This window comes from Electrophorus electricus, chromosome 2, assembly GCF_041902795.1.
Source record: "Electrophorus electricus isolate QZ-2024a chromosome 2, ASM4190279v1, whole genome shotgun sequence".
In the NCBI taxonomy this organism is placed as follows: domain Eukaryota; kingdom Metazoa; phylum Chordata; class Actinopteri; order Gymnotiformes; family Gymnotidae; genus Electrophorus; species Electrophorus electricus.
The window spans coordinates 15,361,208-15,384,339 of NC_137498.1; the positions used below are offsets into that span (position 1 = coordinate 15,361,208).

At 39.8% G+C, this 23,132-nt stretch overlaps 1 protein-coding gene across 1 annotated transcript; it reads left to right on the plus strand.

The window, feature by feature from the left end:
* The first annotated feature begins 4,276 nt into the window (after positions 1-4,276).
* Positions 4,277-17,600, plus strand: LOC145648098 (uncharacterized). The gene is made up of 7 exons (XM_081695496.1): positions 4,277-4,451; positions 11,996-12,304; positions 13,223-13,525; positions 15,076-15,174; positions 15,454-15,558; positions 15,638-15,705; positions 16,870-17,600. Exons 1-7 carry the CDS (start codon positions 4,406-4,408, stop codon positions 16,975-16,977), a joined length of 1,038 nt encoding a protein of 345 aa, XP_081551622.1. The 5' UTR covers positions 4,277-4,405; the 3' UTR covers positions 16,978-17,600.
* The last annotated feature ends 5,532 nt before the right edge of the window (positions 17,601-23,132 follow it).

The following is a 23,132-nucleotide window of genomic DNA, read 5'->3' on the forward strand; positions in this document are numbered from 1 at the left end:
AAGTATTTACATGAAAGTAGGGTCATACACTGACCATGACTGCAAACATTAGCATTAGGGTATTTATACAGCAGGAGACAAACAGGGAATATCTGGGAACAATTAGTGGGAGGGGTAAGAGACAAAACTCACATGAGACACGTCAGAGCAGAGCAGGGGAGGAGCTACAAACGAAAACATACAAAAGCACATGGAGACAAAGACGTACTAAAGCAATAACATGTAATTGTCTTCTACTCTTTACTACAGTGTAGCCTATAGAAACGTATACCAGAAAATATAGGACAATTATATTTTAACTATATTAAAAAGTACACAGACTTCATAAGATGGAATCATAAGATATGCAGAAATATTTAATAATTATTTGTTAAGCAAAACATTTTTCCAATTCTACCCAAAAAAAGTCAGCTTGCTTAAATAACATTTTTATATTAACAAATAAATGTACAATTTAATGCAATTCAGCATTAAAAGAGAATTTGACACTTACCTTCAGTGAAGAGAAGACACAAACTCAGCAGCATTGTCACTATGGAAACACCACTGAGCTCCCAGCACACACTGACAACTCTACACCCAGAACTCCACTACCACTGTGGACACACACTGACTCCAGAGATCAGTCCAGAACTCTCTCTGCAGTACTTCACTGAAGTCCACAAGGATGTCACTACAGTAATGTGGGGTCTTGTGAGTCCTGAGTACACCTGAGGTCTGTTTTTTCATTGTGTAGTTTCACAGAGCACACAGGGCCCCTGGTGCCTCTGTGAACTGGACATGCATGTTGTGGTTTCAGTGTGGGGGTGTCTGTGGGGGAAGAAAGAGGAGGCTTGAGAAACCACCAGAAAGCTAAAAAAGCCTCCTTGTTGACAACTTACCGTTAAAGCAGCCATGTAACACAACCAGTCTACTGATGGACAAAATCTGCATACGCTACTTATAGTGTAGCCATGACACTTTATAAACATAAAATACATAAATACAGCAAACATCACACAGCATAAATACATAAAATCAGCAACAGAGTGTAAATATAAAGTGTAATAAAGTGTAAATATTTGTATTATTCTATTTATTTATGTATTTGAAAGATATTTGACAAGCCAGTTAAACAGAGCCTGGGTGATCAGTTATAATTAGACTGTGCCTTTGCTATGAGCCGTTACACTTAATACTAAAAATTGCTGGTTAAAAGCACAAGGACCAAAACCACAACTAACAGCTCGCTCAGATCACTTGTTTCTTTTTAAAAAACAGCTCAGCTAGCACAAAGGTTCTAAATCCAGTCATTGTGGCTCCCAGAAACATCATTATTTCCCATGTTCCTGTGCCTCTAGCATTTTTTCCTGGAGAACATGATACTACTGACTGTATGTGAATCACCCAAGCATGTAGCATTTCCTTTACAGCCTCATACACCTTCACTTGGGCCCAATCACATTTCACCCCTTGACCCTACCACTTAGCCCTGGCCCTCCATATGTGGTGTTCATGAGTAGGGGTTGGGTCTCTGATAGAGGGCTAGGGTGAGGTCTTAGGGCTAAATGGCCCTCCAAACTGAGGGATTCAGAGTCTCACTCAAAATTGAGTGTTATGAGAAATTTCTCAGAATTCCTTGTGAATCATTGAAAAATGGATGCAGAAGCAAGGGGGAAGATTTCAACCACTACCCTTTGTAACTCAGTCCCAAGGGGCAAGATGACACTTGAAAACAAGGGGTAGGAGGAAAAATGAGAGGGGATTGGGCCTTGGCAAAAATCTAAGCACTAAATCTAAGAATAAAATGGATTAAAACATATTACTTTTAATATGCATGGTTTTACCTAATCCTAGAGATATATAATAAAGTTATCTGTTACAGGACAAGGGGGTTTTCAGATCCAGTACAGACATTAAGTCATATAAGATCAAATACATTTGAAAAAAGAACTAAAATTCTTACTCTGAAATGCACAAACATTAAAAAACATTAGATCCTCTCTAAAATCCTCAATGTCAGACCTAGCTACCATACATTGTACATTCTTTAAATGGAGTCACAGCACAGTCAGAGAGTTTGGAGGTTAATGTTCATTTGTCACATTGCCATGTCTGTTTTAGAATTACATAGTTCTCATGACTTAAGTAATATGTGAATGAAACAATGACAAATATCACTATAGCATTCTGAAGTCTGATTTCTGATTCAGTCACTGCTCAAACGGTCAAACCAGAACTGTATACGTATTTTTACAATTATGGCTCCTCTAGTTACTGCCTTAGAAGCAGTGTTACTGTAATTCTTATTACTTTATCTGACACCAAACCAGAGGTGATAAATCTGATTTTGAACCCTGACAGACTCAGAGGGGCCTGGATGTTGCACCAACTGCTGTGATCAGATCATCATAGTGAATCAACATACAAGACAACACATCGGGACAAGAACAGGACCTCTAGAAAGTTGGACTAGACATTAATTGCTTATTTTTTCACTTATTAAATTCTTTTTTTTTTTAATTGTTATTATTGTGGTGACCATTGTCAGCCAAAGGAGGATGGGCCCCCCTTTTGAGTCTTGGTTCCTCTCAAAGTTTCTTCCTCTTACTTCTTCCTCTTGGGAGATTTGTCTAGCAACTGTTGCCCTTCGCTTGCTCACTGGTAGCTTGGACTTGGACATTTGTAAAGCTGTTTTGTGACAACATCTGTTGTAAAAAAGCGTTATATAAATAAACTTTGATTTGAAAGAACTCCAAACTGATTTAGAAATGAGTCACAGGTCAGTCAGAGAGTTTGGAGGTTAATGTATATTTGTCACATTGCCACGTCTGTTTTAGAATTACATATTTTCCATGACTTAAGTAATATGTGTATGAAACAATGACAAATATCACCAACACCGCTGATATTATAACTCCCTCGCCCCTGATTGGTGTGTTAGAGACTGCTATGATTGTTTTGTCAAAACAAATGAAGACCCATTCAGGTCTCACTCAAAACCTTTATTTCTATTCAGATGCCTGAGTTTGTGCACAGTAAACACAGCACCACCCAGGGCCCAGGGCATGGTAAACATTGTGCCACCAGGGCAGAGGGGACGGTAAACACAGTGCCATGTAGGCCCAGGGCACAGTAAGTCCTCACAATGACATTGTTTCTTAATGGTGAGGCCAAGGTTTCTGTCAGATAGTTTAGTGGACAACATACATTCTACATAGTGCAGCTTTAGATATGATCTGAAAACGTATTGTAAAAGTTGATAAATTCGATAAAGATTTGGCAGTTCTTTTTATCAGGTGGATTTATATAACCCACACGCAGAAGCTGAAAGCAACAGTACATTTGTGGTGTGTGTAGAGTTCACATCTCTAGTGATGGAGTGACATTCTTACAGAGTGAGGACCAGTTTTTTGGCCAACAAACATGTTACTTCTGCAAACAAATTCCACATCAAATTTGAAACTGAACCACACTACTCAAGATGAAAATGTGCAATTAAAATTCACCCTGACTTATGTTTCATGCACTGCATTGTGGGTAAAAATAATGCTCTGAAATTAAATGCTCCTTTAAATATCTGTTCAAACTTTTTGAAAGTCTCAGGTAGCCAGTTCTGTGGCTGCTGTAATTCCACATGCTGTTGTAACAGACACAGTTGTACTGCGCCTTTAAGAGGGAGCTTTATGGTTATGTAGATTGAGTAACAGACAGACAGAGAGAGAGAGAGAGAGAGAGAGAGAGAGAGAGAGAGAGGAGTCACCTTTCTGCTCGCCCTCTCAACACTCCTTTTTCTTTGGTAACGCTGTACGGTGCTTTTTACTGTTTCTTTTACATATAAATACAGTGATGGTAGCCGTGTGATCTGGCTTGATGTGGTCCAGGAGAGAATAAAAGTCTTTCAGATTGCCCACACCAGTGTGTGTCACTCCATGTTAACTCCACGCATCGCGGTTACCCCGTAGCACCTGTTCCTCACTCCAGGTAGGAAGTGTTACACTATTTTCATTAATAAGCCTCTGAAGTACTTTGGGTGTCGTAGTGAAATGAACTGACCAAACAGCAGTGAGGGAGGTTATGTTGAGTCTCACCCCCTGAGCTTCTACATCGTGTCTCTATGACAAAGGACGGAGCCACTTAACTAAGAATGAGACCGTCCTCACTGACAATGTGAGAATATCTGATAGATCACTGAATGATAAGAAAGAAAGAGGACGTACCACATGACGGCTTACAAAACCTACCGCATCTCTATATTTGGTGTGTGTGTGTTGTGGTTAGTTTGTCAGAGTTTCATCTGAATACACTTCCTCTCCACTATAAGTGTAGCTGTGAAGTCATTCAGTAGACTGTATTGAAGAGTGTGTACGGTGTGTATCAGCAGTCCTGCTGTAGCTGTGTGTAGTGTGTGTGTAACTCAGTAAGAATGCAGGTGTGTGTTTATCTGCTCCTTGTGCTCCACGCTGCTGATGGTGAGTGTTACCTTTTCGTTACAGGTGTTCTCATCCTCATACATTCATTTACACAAAGGTATTTATATCTGAGATCAGCAGAGAGCAGCAGCTCACCACTTACCCCAGATTCTGTCTATCGACCAAGAAATGTTTGAAGTCCAAATTTTGCCTCTTTAGTTTAGAACAAAAGCTGTTAAATGCGAACGTTGCTAGCAAACACTGGAGGTCAACAGCAGCTCAAATATAGCCTTCGTAAATGCATGCCCACAAACTTCTCTCAAGCCAGTCAAACCGCATCCAAGTGTTAATAAATGTCTCCCAGACTAGTCGGTGTGTCGTATAACTCACTGTGAACTAGACAAGTGAAGAAACACGTCACCGGGAAGCGACCTGGATGAGGTTTGAGGACATGTAGCTCGATATCTGACTTATTCACAAATCCTATTAGCTATCGTTGCTGTTGGCTTCCAGTGTTTGTTAGCAATGTTAGCAGCTTTTTTTCTAAAGGAGCAAATTATGGACTCCAAACATGTCTTGGCCACCTGGGTTAAGCAAAAATAAAGTAAATTTGATTCTTCATCGACCTGACCCGTTAAGTGGCACTGAAATCTGCGCTGTGGTTCGGTCCGGTAGAGAGTAACTAATTACTTGCTAATTGCTAATTAGTTACTTAAGACCAGCATAAGGTAGGAATTGTAGGGACATTAGTAGGACTGACAAAATTGAGAAACAAGAAGAGTACAAGAGTATTGTGACTCTTACAAGGATAATTTTGCTCTATAAATCTGTACATTTATAAAAACAACTTGTTTTTTATTATGGTGTGGTATGTGAAATGTGCTCACTTGTATATATGTGGTACAGTCCTTTACATGTGGTGTGTGATGTATGTGTTTGGTGCCTCTGTGTGTTTTCCCGAGTGTGGGTGGGTTTGGGGGAGAGACTACAGAGGATTCTGATCTCGTGAATTTTGACATGCCCATCATATCCCTTATTGAGCTAGCAGTCAAACAAGACAGTACTACTCTATATTACCATGGAAACCAGAGGAGGGGCAGAGCTCACTACCTGCGGGTTCAAGAGCTGGACTGGTAATGAATAAATCCATTTCAATCAGGAGGTCTCAGCTATCAGGACTTCCCAGCGGGTTTCATCCAGACAGCTGTCTCCCACTTTTAGACAGTGTTTGTTTGTTTGTTTGTTTGTTTTAGCCTATTTATATGGTTTACCCCCATGTTGCTCAGCGACACTGACTATAGTACTTCCTGACACTCCGTACAGTGTAGTGACTCAGATTAGGCTGGACCCCTGCTCAGCTTTCCTGAAACACAGCACATGCTTAACCATATGGTCAACCAAAGTGGCCCAAAGCTCATCTGTGATAGTTGCTCTTCCTCGTCCTCATCCTCTCTTTCCAATATTGACCTCCATTGATATCCAACCAAGACATCGAGCCTGTGGCCTCTTTATAGTGCTCAGGCTTTACAAAAAGTATAGTGCTCCATGTACAAATTAGTCATAATTGTCTTCACCTATGAGTACTGGGTTTGGTTAATTGATAAATGGATGTATCATTTGCATTTGAGGGTTTTCTATAAGAAACACACAGATTTCTGTTGAATGATGTGTCCAATATAGAGAATTGTGTTTAGCGTATTGAAAAAAAATGTGTTTTAGAAATACAGAATGAGTGTAAATCAGAGAAGGTGCTTTTGGTTTAGTATAACAGGTCAGGAGATGGGCTACATGAGTTAGTGGTTTCAATTATTGTCACATGTCCCCGTTTTTCTGTCTTGCAAAAAACTGTAATATCACAAAAACAGTACAGTTTCCCAGCAAGCACCTCTTCCTCCTAGCAAACTTGTAGCACTGTTTAACAATTTAACAATACATAACTAACTCTCTCTCTCACGCACATACACACGCGCACACACACACAAAAACATGCACAGCTGCTGCAGGATGGCCAGACCCACATCTGAAGGACTTGGAGAAAGACAATTTTACACACACAGTAAATGTACATTCAAAGTGATACTTGTAGATGCAAAAACACCCCCTGCCCTGCTCTCTCTCTCTCTCTCACACACACACACACACACACTCACTCACACTCTCTCTCTCTTCTTGTTGGGTGTTTGGGCTTCAAGTTCTCCTATGTTGTTCCTCTTATCTTATAGAGGCTTAGAAAAATTGACAAATAAAAAATGAACAAATAAGAAAAAAATAAAACCATAGAGACAGTACAGTTTCCTAGCATGCACTTCTTCCTCCTCACATATGTATTGCTAAACTTGGTGCACTTTAGCAATACATAAATAACACACACACACACACACACACACACACAGACATGCATATGCGAATGCTTCCTTTTTGGGTCCGTGTGCTTAAAATTCTGCTGTGCTGTTCCTCTTAGTGGTGTGTGAATGACATGTTTACTTCTTTCACTCACCCATGAAGACTGTCAAACAGTTTCCAAATCCTCATCAGTGACAGAGATTCAGCTCTGAACTTCATGGTTTAATCAGTCAATCATTAACTGACTCTGGCAGCATAAATTCCAGTGACTCCAGTTTAAAGACTGTTTTCTTATTTATTCCTAAGTTATTCTGATGTCACCATAGTCATGGCTACCAGTTTACAGATGTGAGAATTCCCAGCATGCACCGCTTCCTCCTCACATATGTATTGCTAATCTGGGTGCACTGGGTGCTATGGGTGAAATGTGCTCAATTGTTTATTTCTGTTTGTGTTATTTATTCCTCATTTGTCAATCAATTGAGCACATGCTGCTGCACACACACACACACACACACACACACACACACACACACTGTTTCTGTTAGTGGTATTTTTTCCTCATTTTTTCCTCATTCTGTATATGATGCAGCTCATGTTCACTACCCACTTATGTATCCAGCTGCCTGTTGATTGTATATGTGGTACAGTCCTTTACATGTGGTGTATGATGTATTTGTTTGGTGGCTTTGTGTGTTTTACTAAGTGGGGCGTGGGGGTGGGTTCCAGGAAGAGGCTACAGTGAGTTCTGATCTCATGAATTCTGACATACTCATCATATCCAAGATGATACTACTCTGTCTTACCATGGAGACCTGAGGAGGGGCAGAACTCACTACCTACAGGATATAGAGTTGGACTAGTGTTGGATAAATACATTTGGCAAGACAAGTGAGGTATCCAGGTCCAGCTCTACGGTGGGTGTGAAGACCCATTGTGCAGAAAATGCAAAAATTAAAAAAAAGCAAATTCATTAGAATGGAAACGCGTTTGCTACAGATCCAAAATGCAGTGCAACTTCAGAAATGCTGCAAACTCAGTCACAACACAACGGAACTGTTTTCTGAAGTTGCCTCGCATTTCCAAAATATAGCACACGTCATTTTGAATAAAGTGTTTTCTGAATTTGTATAGCGTTCAGGAATTTGCATCAAGTTTGTAAACTGTAGCACATGTGTTTACCTTCTGTGTTCTTGAAAAGAAACAGTAACTCAAACATAATGTGGAATACAAGTGTAACAACAAGACTGAAGGGGAATAGGTGAGATGCTGATTCAGAGATGGAACTGCACCTTAACAACCACAGCACCACAAAAGGTACCAAATACAAACAGTGCAGACTGACTCTGCTTATTGGTTTTGCCAAAGTCATATCTGGGCCCATGTCCTTAAAGGGCCCCTACCATGGAAAACTGAATGTCACTCACTTTATTGAAATAAATAATTTTTAAGTAATATGTAAATATTGTTACATTTTCAAAACACATTGTTTACTCTCCAATTCCTTACAGTCTATATATAGAATATAATCTGTAAAAATAACCTGTTTTGAAATCACTGTTTCTCTGATGTCATGAGAACCAGCTCATTTACTTATCTCTGCCTCTTTGGCCTACAGCAGTTTAACCCCTAACACCTACATTGCAGTTTTCAGACATATTTCAGCTCTTAGTGCTTTTTAAATGAAGCACAATACAGGGCAGCCAATCAGAACAGAGCTCATTTATCTTACATCTTAAAGGCACAGCAACAGAAACTGCCTGTTTAATTCCAAGGGATAAAGAGAGGTTGGAAAATGGTTGTGTAAAACTGAATTATGACTCTTTTTGGAAGATAACGCCACAAAAACATTGTAAGAGGACACCAAAGAAAATTATAAAATAAAGGAAAAATGTAGGATATACGCCCTCCAAAGACCTTTTGGTGTATTTGGTTTGATGGGAAGGTGAGTGGCTACAGTTACAGCTGAGGAAGCACCAGGGGCTCCTGTCTGGGTCCCACTGGGCAGCCATATACAGGGCAGCTGTATACAGCACAGGTTCTGAACCTGGCTGAAGGGTACAGTTTCAGCACCTTGGACAGCAGTCAGGCTGCCTTGGAGGTGAAAGATGTTTGGTCTGTGGTACTGGTCTACAACTCTGAACACGTTTTACTAAAGTCCGTCCTTATTTGGTCCTTTTAATTAAATCTACATCTCTAAGTACAAACCCGATCTCTAAGTAAAACTATATCATCTCTTGGAAACAAACAATGGATAAAAAAATTTGCAAAGCATTAGCCATTAGATTAGAACATATTAGTCCATCACTGTTACACTCTGATCAAACTGGTTTCATCAAAGGAGACACTCAGCCATTAACAGGGTAGACTACTTAACCTAATACTGTGACGGTGGCAGTTCAGAGGGAGCGAGAGGCAAGGTTGCGCCAAAGTGCTCTTTATTTTCCATTGTCAATATGTGACGATACCGCTACTAACGACAAACACTACTCTGTTCCAATAGTCCTTGTAGCGATGTACACGTTGGGAGTGAGCAGTCCGACAGGCCACTAATGTGCTGCACTCTCTCTTGACCTGTGAGTTTAAATAGAGAGAATGAACAAGGAACAGGTGAAGGTGATTAGTAGGCAGGAGACTGGGAATGAGGCAGGTGTTTAGTGTGATCCCTAGCAGGAGTGGGTGTGTCCCTCCCTCTGGCTGCCCGGCCAACCGTGACAAATATGTTACACCTCACTCCACATATTAGAAACTGCTATGCAGAGAAGGCCTTCAATAAAGAAAACTGGAAGTTTTTCTCCTCACATTGCATAAAATCTTTAAAACCACACCTAAGGCCACAGTCAGTACTAATGTAGTACCATCACAAAATGTGCATAGAGGTACTAGGCAAGGAAACCCACTCTCTATTGCTGTTCTCAGTTCTTATATTTATACATTTATTTATTAGTATTTGTACTTTTTTTGGGGGGTGGGGAGGTTGTCTTTTTACAGTTTTTATTTGTTGTTGTTGTTGTTGTTGTTGTGACACTGCAGTGCACACTAGCCTACAGCCTCAATTAGTTACTTTACAGATATTCACCATTTAGCATTTATACATTTTTTATTACTATTTTTGTTTTTTGGGGTTTTTGTCTTTAAGTTTTTATTTTATTTTATTTGTGTTGCTACAGTGCAGTGCACACAAGCCTACAGCCTCAATTAGTTACTTTACAGATATTCAGCATTTAGCAAACAGTTGTTAAACAGCTTTTGACAGCTTTAACAACAAAAAGAACAAAGTAACAGAGAAAAGGTGAGAAAATGTTTCTATTTCCTGTGATAACTGTTGGGTTGTGATGACATTGTACTGTCTACATCCAAAGTCGTCTTTACTTTGGTGACTCCTTTAGTGGTTCTGTGTCAGTGGGTGGATTTCACAGCTTCTCTTAAGTAGTTTTTTTCTTAATAGTATGAAAACTACAACATGATCATAGACTGCTGCATTCTACCTGTACTTTATGAATAATATGAATGTTATCAGACAATGCTCATGTTTACCTGATTAAATGATCAATGTTTATTTTGATCAGCATGTAATCTAGAGCTCTTCCTGTCTGATCTGTCTAATATTTGCTAAGCTACACATTCAGTTTGGTCCTCTGATCACTAAGTGCAGGAGTGAAATGATGTGTCCAAACAGTGCTGAGGGAGATCACTGTGTAGCACTACTTCTTACTGCAGGATCACTTTACTGAGGATGGGGACTGAACACTGGGAAGCTCAGGAGGAAGTTATGACACTAGAAAGACACTGTTTCACTGTTAGATTTAGTCTGTATGTGAGAGAGAAAGAAGTGGAGGAATAATTTATTTTGCACTTGAACACACTTCCCCTCTACTGTGGATATTAGTGGGTGGAGAATTTCAGTGGAGTTCTACTGAGAGAGTTGTAGAGTTCCAGGTTATAGTTGTATGGTGGTTCCACTAGACAGACTGTAGTCTGGGCTGCAGTTTTCAGTGTTCAGTACACTGTAGTTTTGTAGAGTGTATAAGATGTGTAGCAGCATTACTGCTGTAGCTGTATGTAGTGTGTTGTGGAATGCAGGTTTGTTTTTAACTGCAGATGTGTTTTTACTTCCTTTTTGGAAATGATGTGCATATGAAGTCCTGTGAAGCATTTGAGGTTCTTCTTTATTGTACTGATTCGAAGCTTTGGACTATGTCATAGAGAAATGAACTGACCAAACAGCACTGAGGGAGGTCATTTTAGGTCACTCCCACTGGCAACCACATTTTGTCTCTATGACAACGGACTGAAACGTTCAAGTTACAATGTCGACGTTCTCACTGATGATGTGAAACTATCTGCTAGATTACTGACTGATAAAGAAGAAAGAAGACATACCAAATGACAATGTATTAAACCCTACAGGATCACTATATATGTGAGTGAGAATGTTGTCATTCTTACTTATGTGTGTCTGTGTTGGGGATAGACGTTGGTCAGAACTTCATCTGAATGCACTTCCTCTGCACTATAACTGTAGTTGTCATATTATTCAGTAGAGTGTAGTTCTGAAGCGTGTGTGTATGGTGTGTATCAGCAGTCCTGCTGTAGCTGTGTGTATTTTGTGTGTAACTCAGTAAGAATGCAGGTGTGTGTTTATCTGCTCCTTGTGCTCCATGCTGCTGATGGTGAGTGTAACCTTCTCTCTACTTCTGTAGATCATCAAATATCTACTCAGTAGCTACTTTATAAGAAACACTGAAAACATCTATAAGAGTTCAGTTAGAGACGACATCTCTGACCACCTATAAAAGGCACTTTAAAGGCACATGTGGACACTAGTGCCAATGGGTGATGTTACTGTTTCTAATAAAGTAGGTGGTGAGAATAAAATTGTGTGTGTGCGTGTGTGTGTTGTATATTACCTGAACATGTAAGGTAGAATTTAAGATTTGGTTAGTAGGCTGCTTTCAGTTGTAAACCAAACCTTGAACTCAATGTGTCATTGTGGTGCAGTTATATCTAATTACATATAACCCATGCATATCGGATTCAGTGCTCAGACTAGAGCATAATAATCAGAGTAAAGTAAGTAGTCAGTACATGGTTGTATAGTAAATGTTACTCTGAACAATCACAAATCACTGTGTGCTTGAGATAGTTAAGCCATGTTAAAGAGAAAAGAGATGAAAAGAGTAAAGAGATGAAACTCAAATGTTGGGACATGTACATGAGGGGATTGATGGTGAAGGTCTTCTACTGGTGTGTTTCTGCAGGCTGTATACTGGAACATCAGAAGATCACAGACATCACTGCATATGCAGGAGACTCAGTACTACTGCCCTGTTCCTGCACTGACCCACAAACCAGACCTGAGAGTTTCACCTGGCAGAAACACCAAAACTCCAGTTATACAGAGATCTCCAGTGAGAGTGAACAGTACAGAAACAGACTTCAGCTGGGTACTGCTCACTCTCCAGGAAATCTCTCTCTACTCATATCACACCTGACTGAGGAGGATGAGGGAGACTACAGATGTCTAACTAAAGGGAATAAATACAAAGACATCAAACTTTATGTTTCAGGTAAAATATTATTCAGAAACACGGACAAATTAAAATCTCCTAAGTAGATTTCGCCTGATGGATCTCCATCATGAACTTCGCTTTTCAAACATAAATATAAATGTAATATAAATACATTCACCACAGACTTTATTAGACACACATACATCACATTTTACTAAAATTCAAAAACAGGACATTTAAAAATAGAGAAACACCATTACATATTTATGTATCTAACATGTGGACCACATTATCCTCAGATATTAGTCACCAGACACCCTCTGTCACCAGTCTAGAAGAGTTAAACACAACTAACATACATTTCACCTGCCCTCACTGAACACTTTCAGTACCTCTAATAAGTGAATGTGTAGGTATAATTACAGACTGTGTCCACCTGGTGTCTTACACAGTTTGTGTGTCACCCTGCACGCAGGATATCACTGGTCAGTTTCTGACCACAGATGTCCCAGTATATGTGGATACTGAACCATTCTCCACACGTCAATCCCACTACAGTGCTGGAGGCTTGGTAGTGGGTGTTGTACTGGTATGAGTGGTTCAGGTACAGCAGTGTTACTGGATTCAGTGCTACTGGTAGGTTGAGAGTGTTCTGACAGTGAAAGATATCCAGCCAGCAGTGGTTCAGTGGTCAGACAATGACCATGACTGGAGTTGGAGGATGGTTAACACTAACTGTGTGTTACACCAGATGGGCTACAACCACTGACTCTACACGATGTTTCAAATCCATTTATATTTTAATGCATGTGACAGAGAGCATAAACTTGCATCAATTCTGTAACAAAAGGATGTTAAACATTTCACAAATGGATTTGTTTTGTCTTCATATGATGGTTCACAGAAGAATGTCACTGGTTGTACAGGTTACTTCATAACAGTAGTGTAACATGTCAGTGTTTCTGCTCTCTCTAGTCTGTAAGGATGTTGTGAATCCTCCCACAGTGCTGAGTGGATACGTGGGAGGGTCTGTCCTGCTGCCCTGTTACTGCACTGAACTGCTGGCCGAGCCAAAAACCGTCAGATGGAGTTTTATAGAAGAATCTAATTTCATCTACCCAACTGACCAGACAAACCGTTACACTGATAGAATTAAGCTGGTTACTGCTCCAGGAAATTTCTCTCTATTCATATCTGGTCTGACTAAAGAGGACTGGGGACAGTACAGGTGTAGCATCAGCAGTCATCATCTTATAGACGTCAAACTCCAAGTAACAGGTAAACCAACCTCTTGTATATTTAATGTATGAAATGTTGTTGACTGCATATAGTGACTGATCTGTACCAATAACTACTGTACTACATAAAACAAAAAATCTATCCAGCGGCAGGATCTGCAGTTCTACTTCTGTCTGTTTCTAGTTACATCTTCTGTTTGTATTTGTATTTCATGCATGTAGTTAATGACTCTTGTCCGCTATCCTGTTATATATACATAGTGTATATAGATAGAGGGAGGGAGGGAGCGAGAGATGGAGAGAGAGAAGGAAGGAGGGACGGAGAGAGGGAGAGATAGAAAGAAAATTTTAAAAAGACAAAGAATGGGGGTAAAAACAACGTTTGACTTTATGAAACAAAATAGCGTTGCGCTTCCTTTTCACAATACAACAAGGCGGTGAACGTCAACGCATCTCCTTGAGTTGTAATAAATATGCGTGTGTGTGTGTGTGTGTGTGTGTGTGAGAGAGAGAGAGAGAGAGAGAGAGAGAGAGAGAAAAAAAAGAGCAGAGAGAAGAGTCTCCTCTCACAGCTGGTGCTGACACTGAGTTCATTAACACACACTAACACTAACACATCAGGACCAGTCTGAAGTACAAACAATCAGACCAAACCAAATTATTACACTTCACAAACTAAACTACATCACCCACTGGAACACAAACACAAGCACAAAGCAGAGAACACAGCCTGGCCGTCCAGACCAGCCGATATAAATGTTATGGCTGCCCAGAGAACAGAGACTCTGTCAGCAAAAAAAATCTGAGACGGTCCACCCCAACTTTAAGTGTCTGTCTAACACTGACAAACTGCCCATCCTACTGGGCAAAAAGAAGGAAAGCAGCACTTTAGCTGGGTGATACATATCTGCCTGCCATAAGATGAGGGACAGTGATTAACCCACCCAAACATACACACACACACACACACAGAGACTATATTACCCAGTTTATAAAAGTTACCTAGCTATTTATCATTATTAACTATTTATTATTATTAACTATTTGTTATTATTAAGTATTTATTATTTTCCATCCTTATTATTTATTTATTTTCCTTTCTTTTCACTTTTACTTCTTCTAATTATTATTATTTCAGACCAATTACAGTTTCTCTTCAAGTTCTTTTATAACAGAATTCTTAATTTCCATAATTGCAAAGGTTGTAATGTTGTGTAATGTTCATGTTGTAATACCGCTTTGGCAATACTATAGTTGTATATGGTCATGCCAATAAAGCTTACTGAACTGAAATGAACTGAGAGAGAGAGAGAGAGCGAGAGAGAGAGAGAGAGAGAGAGAGACCCGACCCAGGAGCCCCTAATTCATTCACTCTCAGAAAACGACTAAAGGACACACTGCACCTACAGAGCCCTGCAGCTTCAGACGTAGCCAACGTATCACCACCACTGACACACAGAGAACTGAACACGTCTGTTTGGCCAAACTGTACATACATCAGTTCTGTAGTACAAAATCTAAACTTGTTAAATACATAACAGTCCTGAACCCTCATTACTTATAACTGATCACACTTTTCTATTCTTGCAGAGGCTCCATATAAACCTGTAAATCCTCCTCCAGTGGACACTGACACAACAAGTCCAACAGCTTCAACTAAACCTACTACTACAATGACGTCTCCAAATGGTTAAATGGTTTCTTTAAATCTGTGATGTTTCTGAGAATAAAAGTTATTTAATGTGTCATTTAATGTAAACTCTCAATGAAGTATAATGCCTGACTCTGTAACTTCAAACTGAGCCTGTAGAGACGTATTACAGACCCATTCATGTTCTTTTCTATTTGCTTGTGTGTCAATAAGAATATGCTTTGAATGCTTGTTAAACATTCATACAATATAATATTTAAAATGACAATTAATACATTTAAATGTAATATAAATGCTTCCCACATTCCCACATGCAGGTGCTCACACTTCTCCACTGTACACACGTCATGTCATATTAGCTGGTGTGGGGGTTTTACTGCTGTTGATGGGATTAGGAGGAGTCATCTGCTGGAGATACAGAGGTACACATACACACACACACACACACACACATGAATACATACATATCCACATCCATCTCACACTGAGTTAATTTTGTAGTTCAGAGACGTGAACAGACGGTGAGCAGAGAGGGACAAACAGGACAGAGGAGAGATCAGCAGACACAGGTGAGTGTCACACATCCATGTTATAATATCAGTGAACTCTGATTCAGTGCACAGATCTGTTCTACAGTGTCAAAGCTTGGATCAGTGAATGTGACTGTTTCTGCATGATTGTTCTGACATTCTGTACATGACTACAACGTTAAGATCGAAATAATGTAATTGCCAGCCAATCCCTTCATGTAACACCGACATGAGGCAAGAAACATTTGGGCCATATACAAAATAGTTTACTACATACTTATGCTGCGTACTGGACTCATTATATACCGTATAATGTTTACTGTTCCCTGTAGTAATATGATGCATAATATCCAGTGTGTACTAAAACGCAAACCATACTAAGGGGTCACTTGAACGTATGAAGTTCTACCCACTTGTGATTTACGGCCACCGTTGCATGATGAGATGCTGTACACCATGGAGACATGCCTGGTCACGTACTGGATTATTTGGCCATAGCAGTATGTCATCTGGGCATCTTTTGTGTACTGGAAAAATTCATTTTGGTCAGACTAGTTTTCAAGCTCTCTTCAGTAAGCACTCATTAACTAAAGAAAAATTGATCAACACACATTTATCATTTGTATTAAAAAGGGCAGATGATGTATGTATATGGTTACTCTGCTCAGCTACTTTAATAGGATCACCTTTACACTACATCCAGTTATCTTCTAGCTGCGTTATATACCTGTGTACAGTTCCACAGGCTTGTGTATAAACTTCAGACACACTGCTTTTCTTGTTACACACTCATACATGCTCTAAAGACACTACCACTGCAGAGACACTTCTTTGTTTAGAGTGGTCCACCATTCAGGTAGGATCCATTCAGCAGTGCTCCAGTGGTCACCCAGTAAACAGTGGTGCACACCTGCAAGATATGTGCACATATTAAATTACAGACTGCAGGTGATTTCTGTGTCTTTATAAAAGTGGCCGGTGAGTGTTTAAATGTTTGTGAATGTATAAACAGATTACACACGTGCTGCCATGAATTAGATTTACATGCGCAGTTATGGATTAAATGTATATTACAATTAACACCCATTAACACCTCTGCAATACAATACATTTATTATATTAACACTTGTATTAATCCACTCAACAGGGTGTGCATTAGTCTGTATGTGTGTTAATATTTTGTAATTGTGATATTTTCTGCAGGATGATGTAATGTATTCTACTGTAGCCCAAATTAACACCACCAGACCAGCACCCAGAGCAATGGATAATGGAGATAATACAGAATATGCCAGGATCAAACTAAATTAACAAACCTGAACACACACACACACACACACACACACACACACACACACACACACACAGGGACTTTTATTGTATGGTATCTAGCCAATTAACTGTTATGTTCTTCTGTCTTGGTTTCAGTGCTGACTTTGTATAATTTGCTGTATTTTACTAATTAACTGCTAATTAGTTACTTCAGGTGTGGTTTCTGACTGGCATAAGTTAGGAATTGTAGGTGGAGGACTAACAGTAACAGGGGCAGGACTAAGACTGATAACATTACAGTGTAGCCACTCCAAGAACCAGAGTACGTGGGTTTTATTCCTTTTGGGTTCATCTTCTGCTTGGGAAAGGAGGCTAACCGCTAAATCTACAACTAAAATTGTGACTCCTACAAGCAAGTACCGTTTTTGTTCTGTACATTTGCAAAAACTATTTGTTTTATTGTTACATTATGGATTTTTGTCAGCAGATTGTCTTTTCTGCATTTTCTGTATCTCGAAGCATTTTTGTATATTTAATCTTTAAATAGTAGCACATTTTTCTGTTATTAAGCAAGTCATTTTAGAGTCAAATGCTAACCGTTTTCTGTATGCGTCACTTGCACTGTGAGAGTCTATTGTTGTTTCAGAAATAAAGAGCCAAAGCAGGAAAGAGTTGTGGTTTCTGTTTACACCTACTGTTCATCAAGTACATCGTGTGTGTGTGGTGCAGTTTGACAGCAGAATGTGTGTAGAGTGCAGTTCACTGACAGCAGTTGGATGCCACTGTCTGTTTCTTTGTCTTTAGGACCTTAAACTGGAAACCATTCTAACTGAGCTGTGGTATGGTTCACATGTACACATTATTGGTGTACAAATTCACCAATGCATTGGACAGACAAGCTTGATCAGGAGGGTTGAACACCAAAGTAGAGCAGATGGTTCTGCAGAATTGTACACAATGTGAAACCAGATCAGTGACATAGAAACAGTCTCACTCAGACTCAAGAAAAAACACCAAATGTGAAAATCATCTTTTATCCCAAACAGGTGACTCTGGTCCAGTGCTTGGTGTGAAAGGGTTCATACGTAGAACATAGCAGGTGGTTGCTTAGGGCAGTAGAGCTGTGTTGAAAAGGTTCTGCAAAGTTAATTTATTTTGCTGTTGTAGCTGAGGCAGTTGGCTTGCTACGGCATTATATGACATACAGCGGGTGAAATAAGTATTGAACACGTCACCAATTTTCTAAGTAAATATATTTCTAAAGGTGCTATTGACATGAAATTCTCACCAGATGTTGGTAACAACCCATCCAATCCACACATGCAAAGAAATCAAACCATAGATGTCCATAAATTGTGTAATAATGAGAAATGACACAGGGAAAAAGTATGGAACATGCTTATTGAAATTTATTTAATACTTCGTACAAAAGCCTTTGTTGGTGATGACAGCTTCAAGACACCTGTATTGAGAAACTAGTCGCATGCATTGCTCAGGTGTCAATTTGGCCCATTCTTCCACACAAACACTCTTCAAATCCAAACTCCTTCTATGAACTCTGAGCTTTAGTTCCTTCTATAGATTTTCAATTAGATTGGCTGGGCCATTCTACCAGCTTTATTTTCTTTCTCTGAAACCAATTGAGAGTTTCCTTGGCTGTGTCTTTGGGATCATTGTCTTGCTGAAATGTCCACCCTCCTTTCATCTAAATGGCTGCAGATTTTTTTATCAAGAATGTCTCGGTACATTTGTTCATTCATTCTTCCTTCAATTATATGAAGCGTGCCAGTGCCATATGCTGAAAAACAGCCCCACACCATGATGTTCCCACCTCCAAACCTCACTGTTGGTATGGTGCCTTTTGGCCTCCAAACATCGTGTGTATTACGGCATCCAAAGAGTTCAATTTTGGTCTCATCTGACCAGACTATATTCTCGCAGTATTTCACAGGCTTGTCTAAATGTTATTGAGCAAACTTTAAATGTGCTTCAACATGCTTTTTCTTCAGCAATGGAGACTTGGGTGGTGAGCGTGCATACAGGCCATGGGGATTGAGTGCATTACTTTTTTTCTTTGAAACAATTGTACCTGCTGATTCCAGGTCTTTCTGTAGCTCTCCACAGGTGGACCTTGGCTCTTGGACAACTCTTCTAATAATTATTTTCACTCCTCTGTCTAAAATCTTGCGGGGAGCACCTGGTCGTGGCCGGTTTATGGTGAAATGATGTTCTTTACACTTCCGGATTATGGCCCCAACAGTGTTCACTGGAAACTTCAGTAGTTTAGAAATTCTTCTGTAACCAATGCCATCAGTATGTTTTGTAACAAGAAGGTTGCAAAGGTCTTGAGAGAGCTCCCTGCTTTTACCCATCAGGAGATGTTTCTTGTGTGGCACCTTGCTAATGAGACACCTTTTTATAGGCCATCAGTTGAACTATCTAATTTAATTTGCACTAATTGGCAGGATTGCTTTCTAATTACTGATAGATTTCAGCTGGTGTCATGACTTTCCATGGCTTTTTGCACCTCTCTTTCTTCATGTGTTCCATACTTTTTCCCTGTGTCACTTCTCATTATTACACATAATTTATGGACATCTATGGTTTGATTTCGTTGCATGTGTGGATTGGATGGGTTGTTACCGACATCTGGTGAGAATTTCATGTCAATAGCGCTTTTAGAAATATATTTACTTAGAAAATTGGTGACGTGTTCAATACTTATTTCACCCGCTGTATGAGAGTGCCACTGTTGTTGTCCCATGTTTTATGTTAATAAACGTCTTTCACAGACGAGGGGGTCTGCACGTCCTGGTCCACACCCATCAACACTCGGGCCACCAACGTGGCTCGATATCTTTGTCGGATATAAATGGAGGCCAATACTGGAAGGAGAGGATGAGGAAGAGCATCCATCACTGATGAGATCTGGGCTACTTTGGTTGACCAAATAGTTAAGCATGGGTTGTGTTTCAGAAGAGCTGAGCAGGGGTCCAGCCTAATCTAAGTCACTACACTATAGTCAGTGTCCCTGAGCAGCACATGAGTGATGTCACAATGTGTGCAGCCATTAGCCAGAATGATGTCATTCATCATGATGTCACTCTTGGTCCCTACAACTGCCCACGTCATCACCTTCCTCCATACACTACACAACACACTCATTCCCCATCACCAGGGGACTGGACCAGAGCAGTCCAGGTTTGTTGTTGTCTACAATAACAAGTTTCTGCCAGGCTGCTCTGGTACACGCTGAACACCCATGATGTGTTGTGCTTCACCTTCCACCACTTCCTAAATCCTGTTGAGGAGTTCTTTTCAGCATGGAGGTGGAAGGTCCATGATCAACAGCCCACCTACACATACACCTTCTCCAGGTGATGGAGGAAGCTTGTGGTGACATTGATGATGGAGCATGTCAGGGGTGGATACGTCACTCCAGGTGGTACTTCCCTCACTGCCTGACCAGACATCTGTGATGTTGATAAGATCTTGTAGCCAAACCCTTGCAGGAGACAAGATGCACCCTAATTTCTGTTTCATTATTACAAGCCTATTTTGTTATCTTCTATATATAACAGTATATACAGCATGTGTGTTGCAGTAATGTTCATGCAAAAAATTTTACTTTCCCCTTGTAATTGTGTTTTACTTTATGGTGTGTATGTACTGAATATACATACATAGTCTGTATATTTGTGAAAATACATGTACGTGTGAGTACTATGACAGACCTTTACAGCAGAATGCTGTGCTCTGCAAATTGGAAACTTAAAAAACACAAGCTAGTAGTGTTTTCCATTTATCATATCAGTGTGTAGTTGCCATGCAGAAAAAGCCATACATTTTAGATTTGTATAGATGCTTGATGCAAAAATATCATTTTGGAAATAGTTTTGGATGAAGTGTTTGCTTTTCATAAAGCATGTGACATTTTGTATGTCAACACTCATGAGATCAGAATCCTCTGTAGTCTCTCCCCCAAACCCACACCCACTCCCCACTTTGGAAAACACACAGAAGCACCAAACACATACATCATACACCACATGTAAAATACTGTACCACATATACAAATCAACCACAATGAGGTGTGACCTCTGTCATAGGCAGCTGGATACAGAAGTGGGTAGTAGACAAGAACTGCATCATACACAGAATGAACAAGTGAGGAATAAATAACACAAACAGAAATAAACAAGTGAGCACATTTTATATATATATATATATATATATATATATATATATATATATATATATATATATATATATATATATATATATATAAAAGTTTTATAAAAGTACAAACTTATAGACCGAAATTTTCCTAGTTAGAGTCACAATACTCTGTTTCTTAATTTTGTCAGTCTTAGTAATGTTCCTACAATTCCTACCTTATGCTGGTCTGAAGTAACTAATTAGCAATTAGGAAGTAATTAGCACCGGTTACTCTCTACCGGACCGAACCACAGCGCAGATTTCAGTGCCACTTAACAAATAAAGTCAACAAATTTACTTTATTCTCCCTTAACCTGGGTGGACAAGACATATTTGAAGTCCATATTTTGCTCCTTTAGTTTAGAACAAAAGCTGCTAACATTGCTAACAAACACTGGAAGCCAACAGCAACGATAGCTAATAGGATTTGTAAATAAGTCAGATATCGAGCTACATGTCCTCAAACCTCATCCAGGTCGCTTCCCGGTGATGTGTTTCTTAACTTGTCTAGTTCACAGTGAGTTATAGGACACACTAGTCTGGGAGACATTTATTAACACTTGGATGCAGTTTGACCGGCTTGAGAGAAGTTTGTGAGCATGTATTTACGAAGGCTATATTTGAGTTGCTGTAGACCTCCAGTGTTTGTTAGCAACGTTCGCATTTAACTGCTTTTATTCTAAACTAAAGAGGCAAAATTTCTTGGTCGATAGACCGAATCTGGGGTAAGTGATGAGCTATTGCTCTCTGCTACTCCCAGATATAAATACCTTTGTGTAAATGAATTTATGAGGATGACAACACCTGTAGAGAGAAGGTAACACTCACCATCAGCAGTGTGGAGCACAAGGAGCAGATAAACACACACCTGCATTCTTACTGAGTTACACACACTGCACACAGCTACAGCAGGACTGCTGATACACACCGTACACACTCTTCAATACGTTCTACTGAATGACTTCACAGCTACACTTATAGTGGAGAGGAAGTGTATTCAGATGAAACTCTGATGTACTTCTGTCCGCAAGATACACACAGCAATAAATTTGGAATGTTAATTTGAATAAGTTTTGCTTTGACATTTTAATTACACATGAACTCATAAGAACTGTTGATGCTCCTAAATTTTGACTCCGTTCTCTTAATTATGGGTAGGGGTGAGTAAATACAATAACTAATAATGTTACAAAGGCATAATTATCTATAACACTATTGTAAATGTCACTGTACTGTTACCACCAATAGTGATTATTCAAAGTAACACTGACTCTGTCCCCATGTGTTAATTACTTTCTCTGATTGTTTGATTACTATGATTACTTATTATTATGTTCTAGTCTTAGTGCTAATGTGGATGTCTGTGTGATGTCATGGAAACAGGCTTCTTCCCACTGACCACATGGTACAGCCCGCTGCGTGCAATGGAAGTTCACTATTGATTGTTTTTTGTGACTTGTGTCTTATTTGTGACCACGACCCCTTGTTATTTCACACCTGCACCTTATTCTGTGTTTCATTTATGTTTGTATTGAAACTCCTGTATGTGTGTAGTTATTTGTCGGTCATTATTTGCGTTATTTGTGGTCAGGTTAGATGTTTCTCATGTTCGCACGGCTTATTGTGTGTGAGTGCCATTTTGCATATCGTTCATGTCTCATAAATGTCTGTGGGAGGTCTGTGTGTCCTGCTCCTTGCCCTGTGGCACTCGGGCTGTCACAGAATGACCGACCACCACAGTACACTGACGCTCTCACCAACAAACGGACTGCTCACAGGACTTCACTCAAGGTTTAGCTATTCGGACAGCACAGAACAGGTGTGCCCCAAGGTGAAGTGTGCTGCTCCAATGCTAGGGGATATTCCTCTAGCCATGGCTACTCCAGAGGGCTCCCTATCACTGACATCCCAAGCTGCTGCCTGGATCCCTGGATGTTGGGGAGAACACTGTGACTGGAGCTCTCAGAAATATAATA

Excerpts from the sequence above, each read along its gene's own strand:
- LOC145648098 (XM_081695496.1), top strand. The coding sequence starts at position 4,406 with ATGCAGGTGTGTGTTTATCTGCTCCTTGTGCTCCACGCTGCTGATG. Across the intron at positions 4,452-11,995 it reads TGTGCTCCACGCTGCTGATG|GCTGTATACTGGAACATCAG; the intron begins GTGAGTGTTACC and ends GTGTTTCTGCAG. Across the intron at positions 12,305-13,222 it reads CATCAAACTTTATGTTTCAG|TCTGTAAGGATGTTGTGAAT; the intron begins GTAAAATATTAT and ends TGCTCTCTCTAG.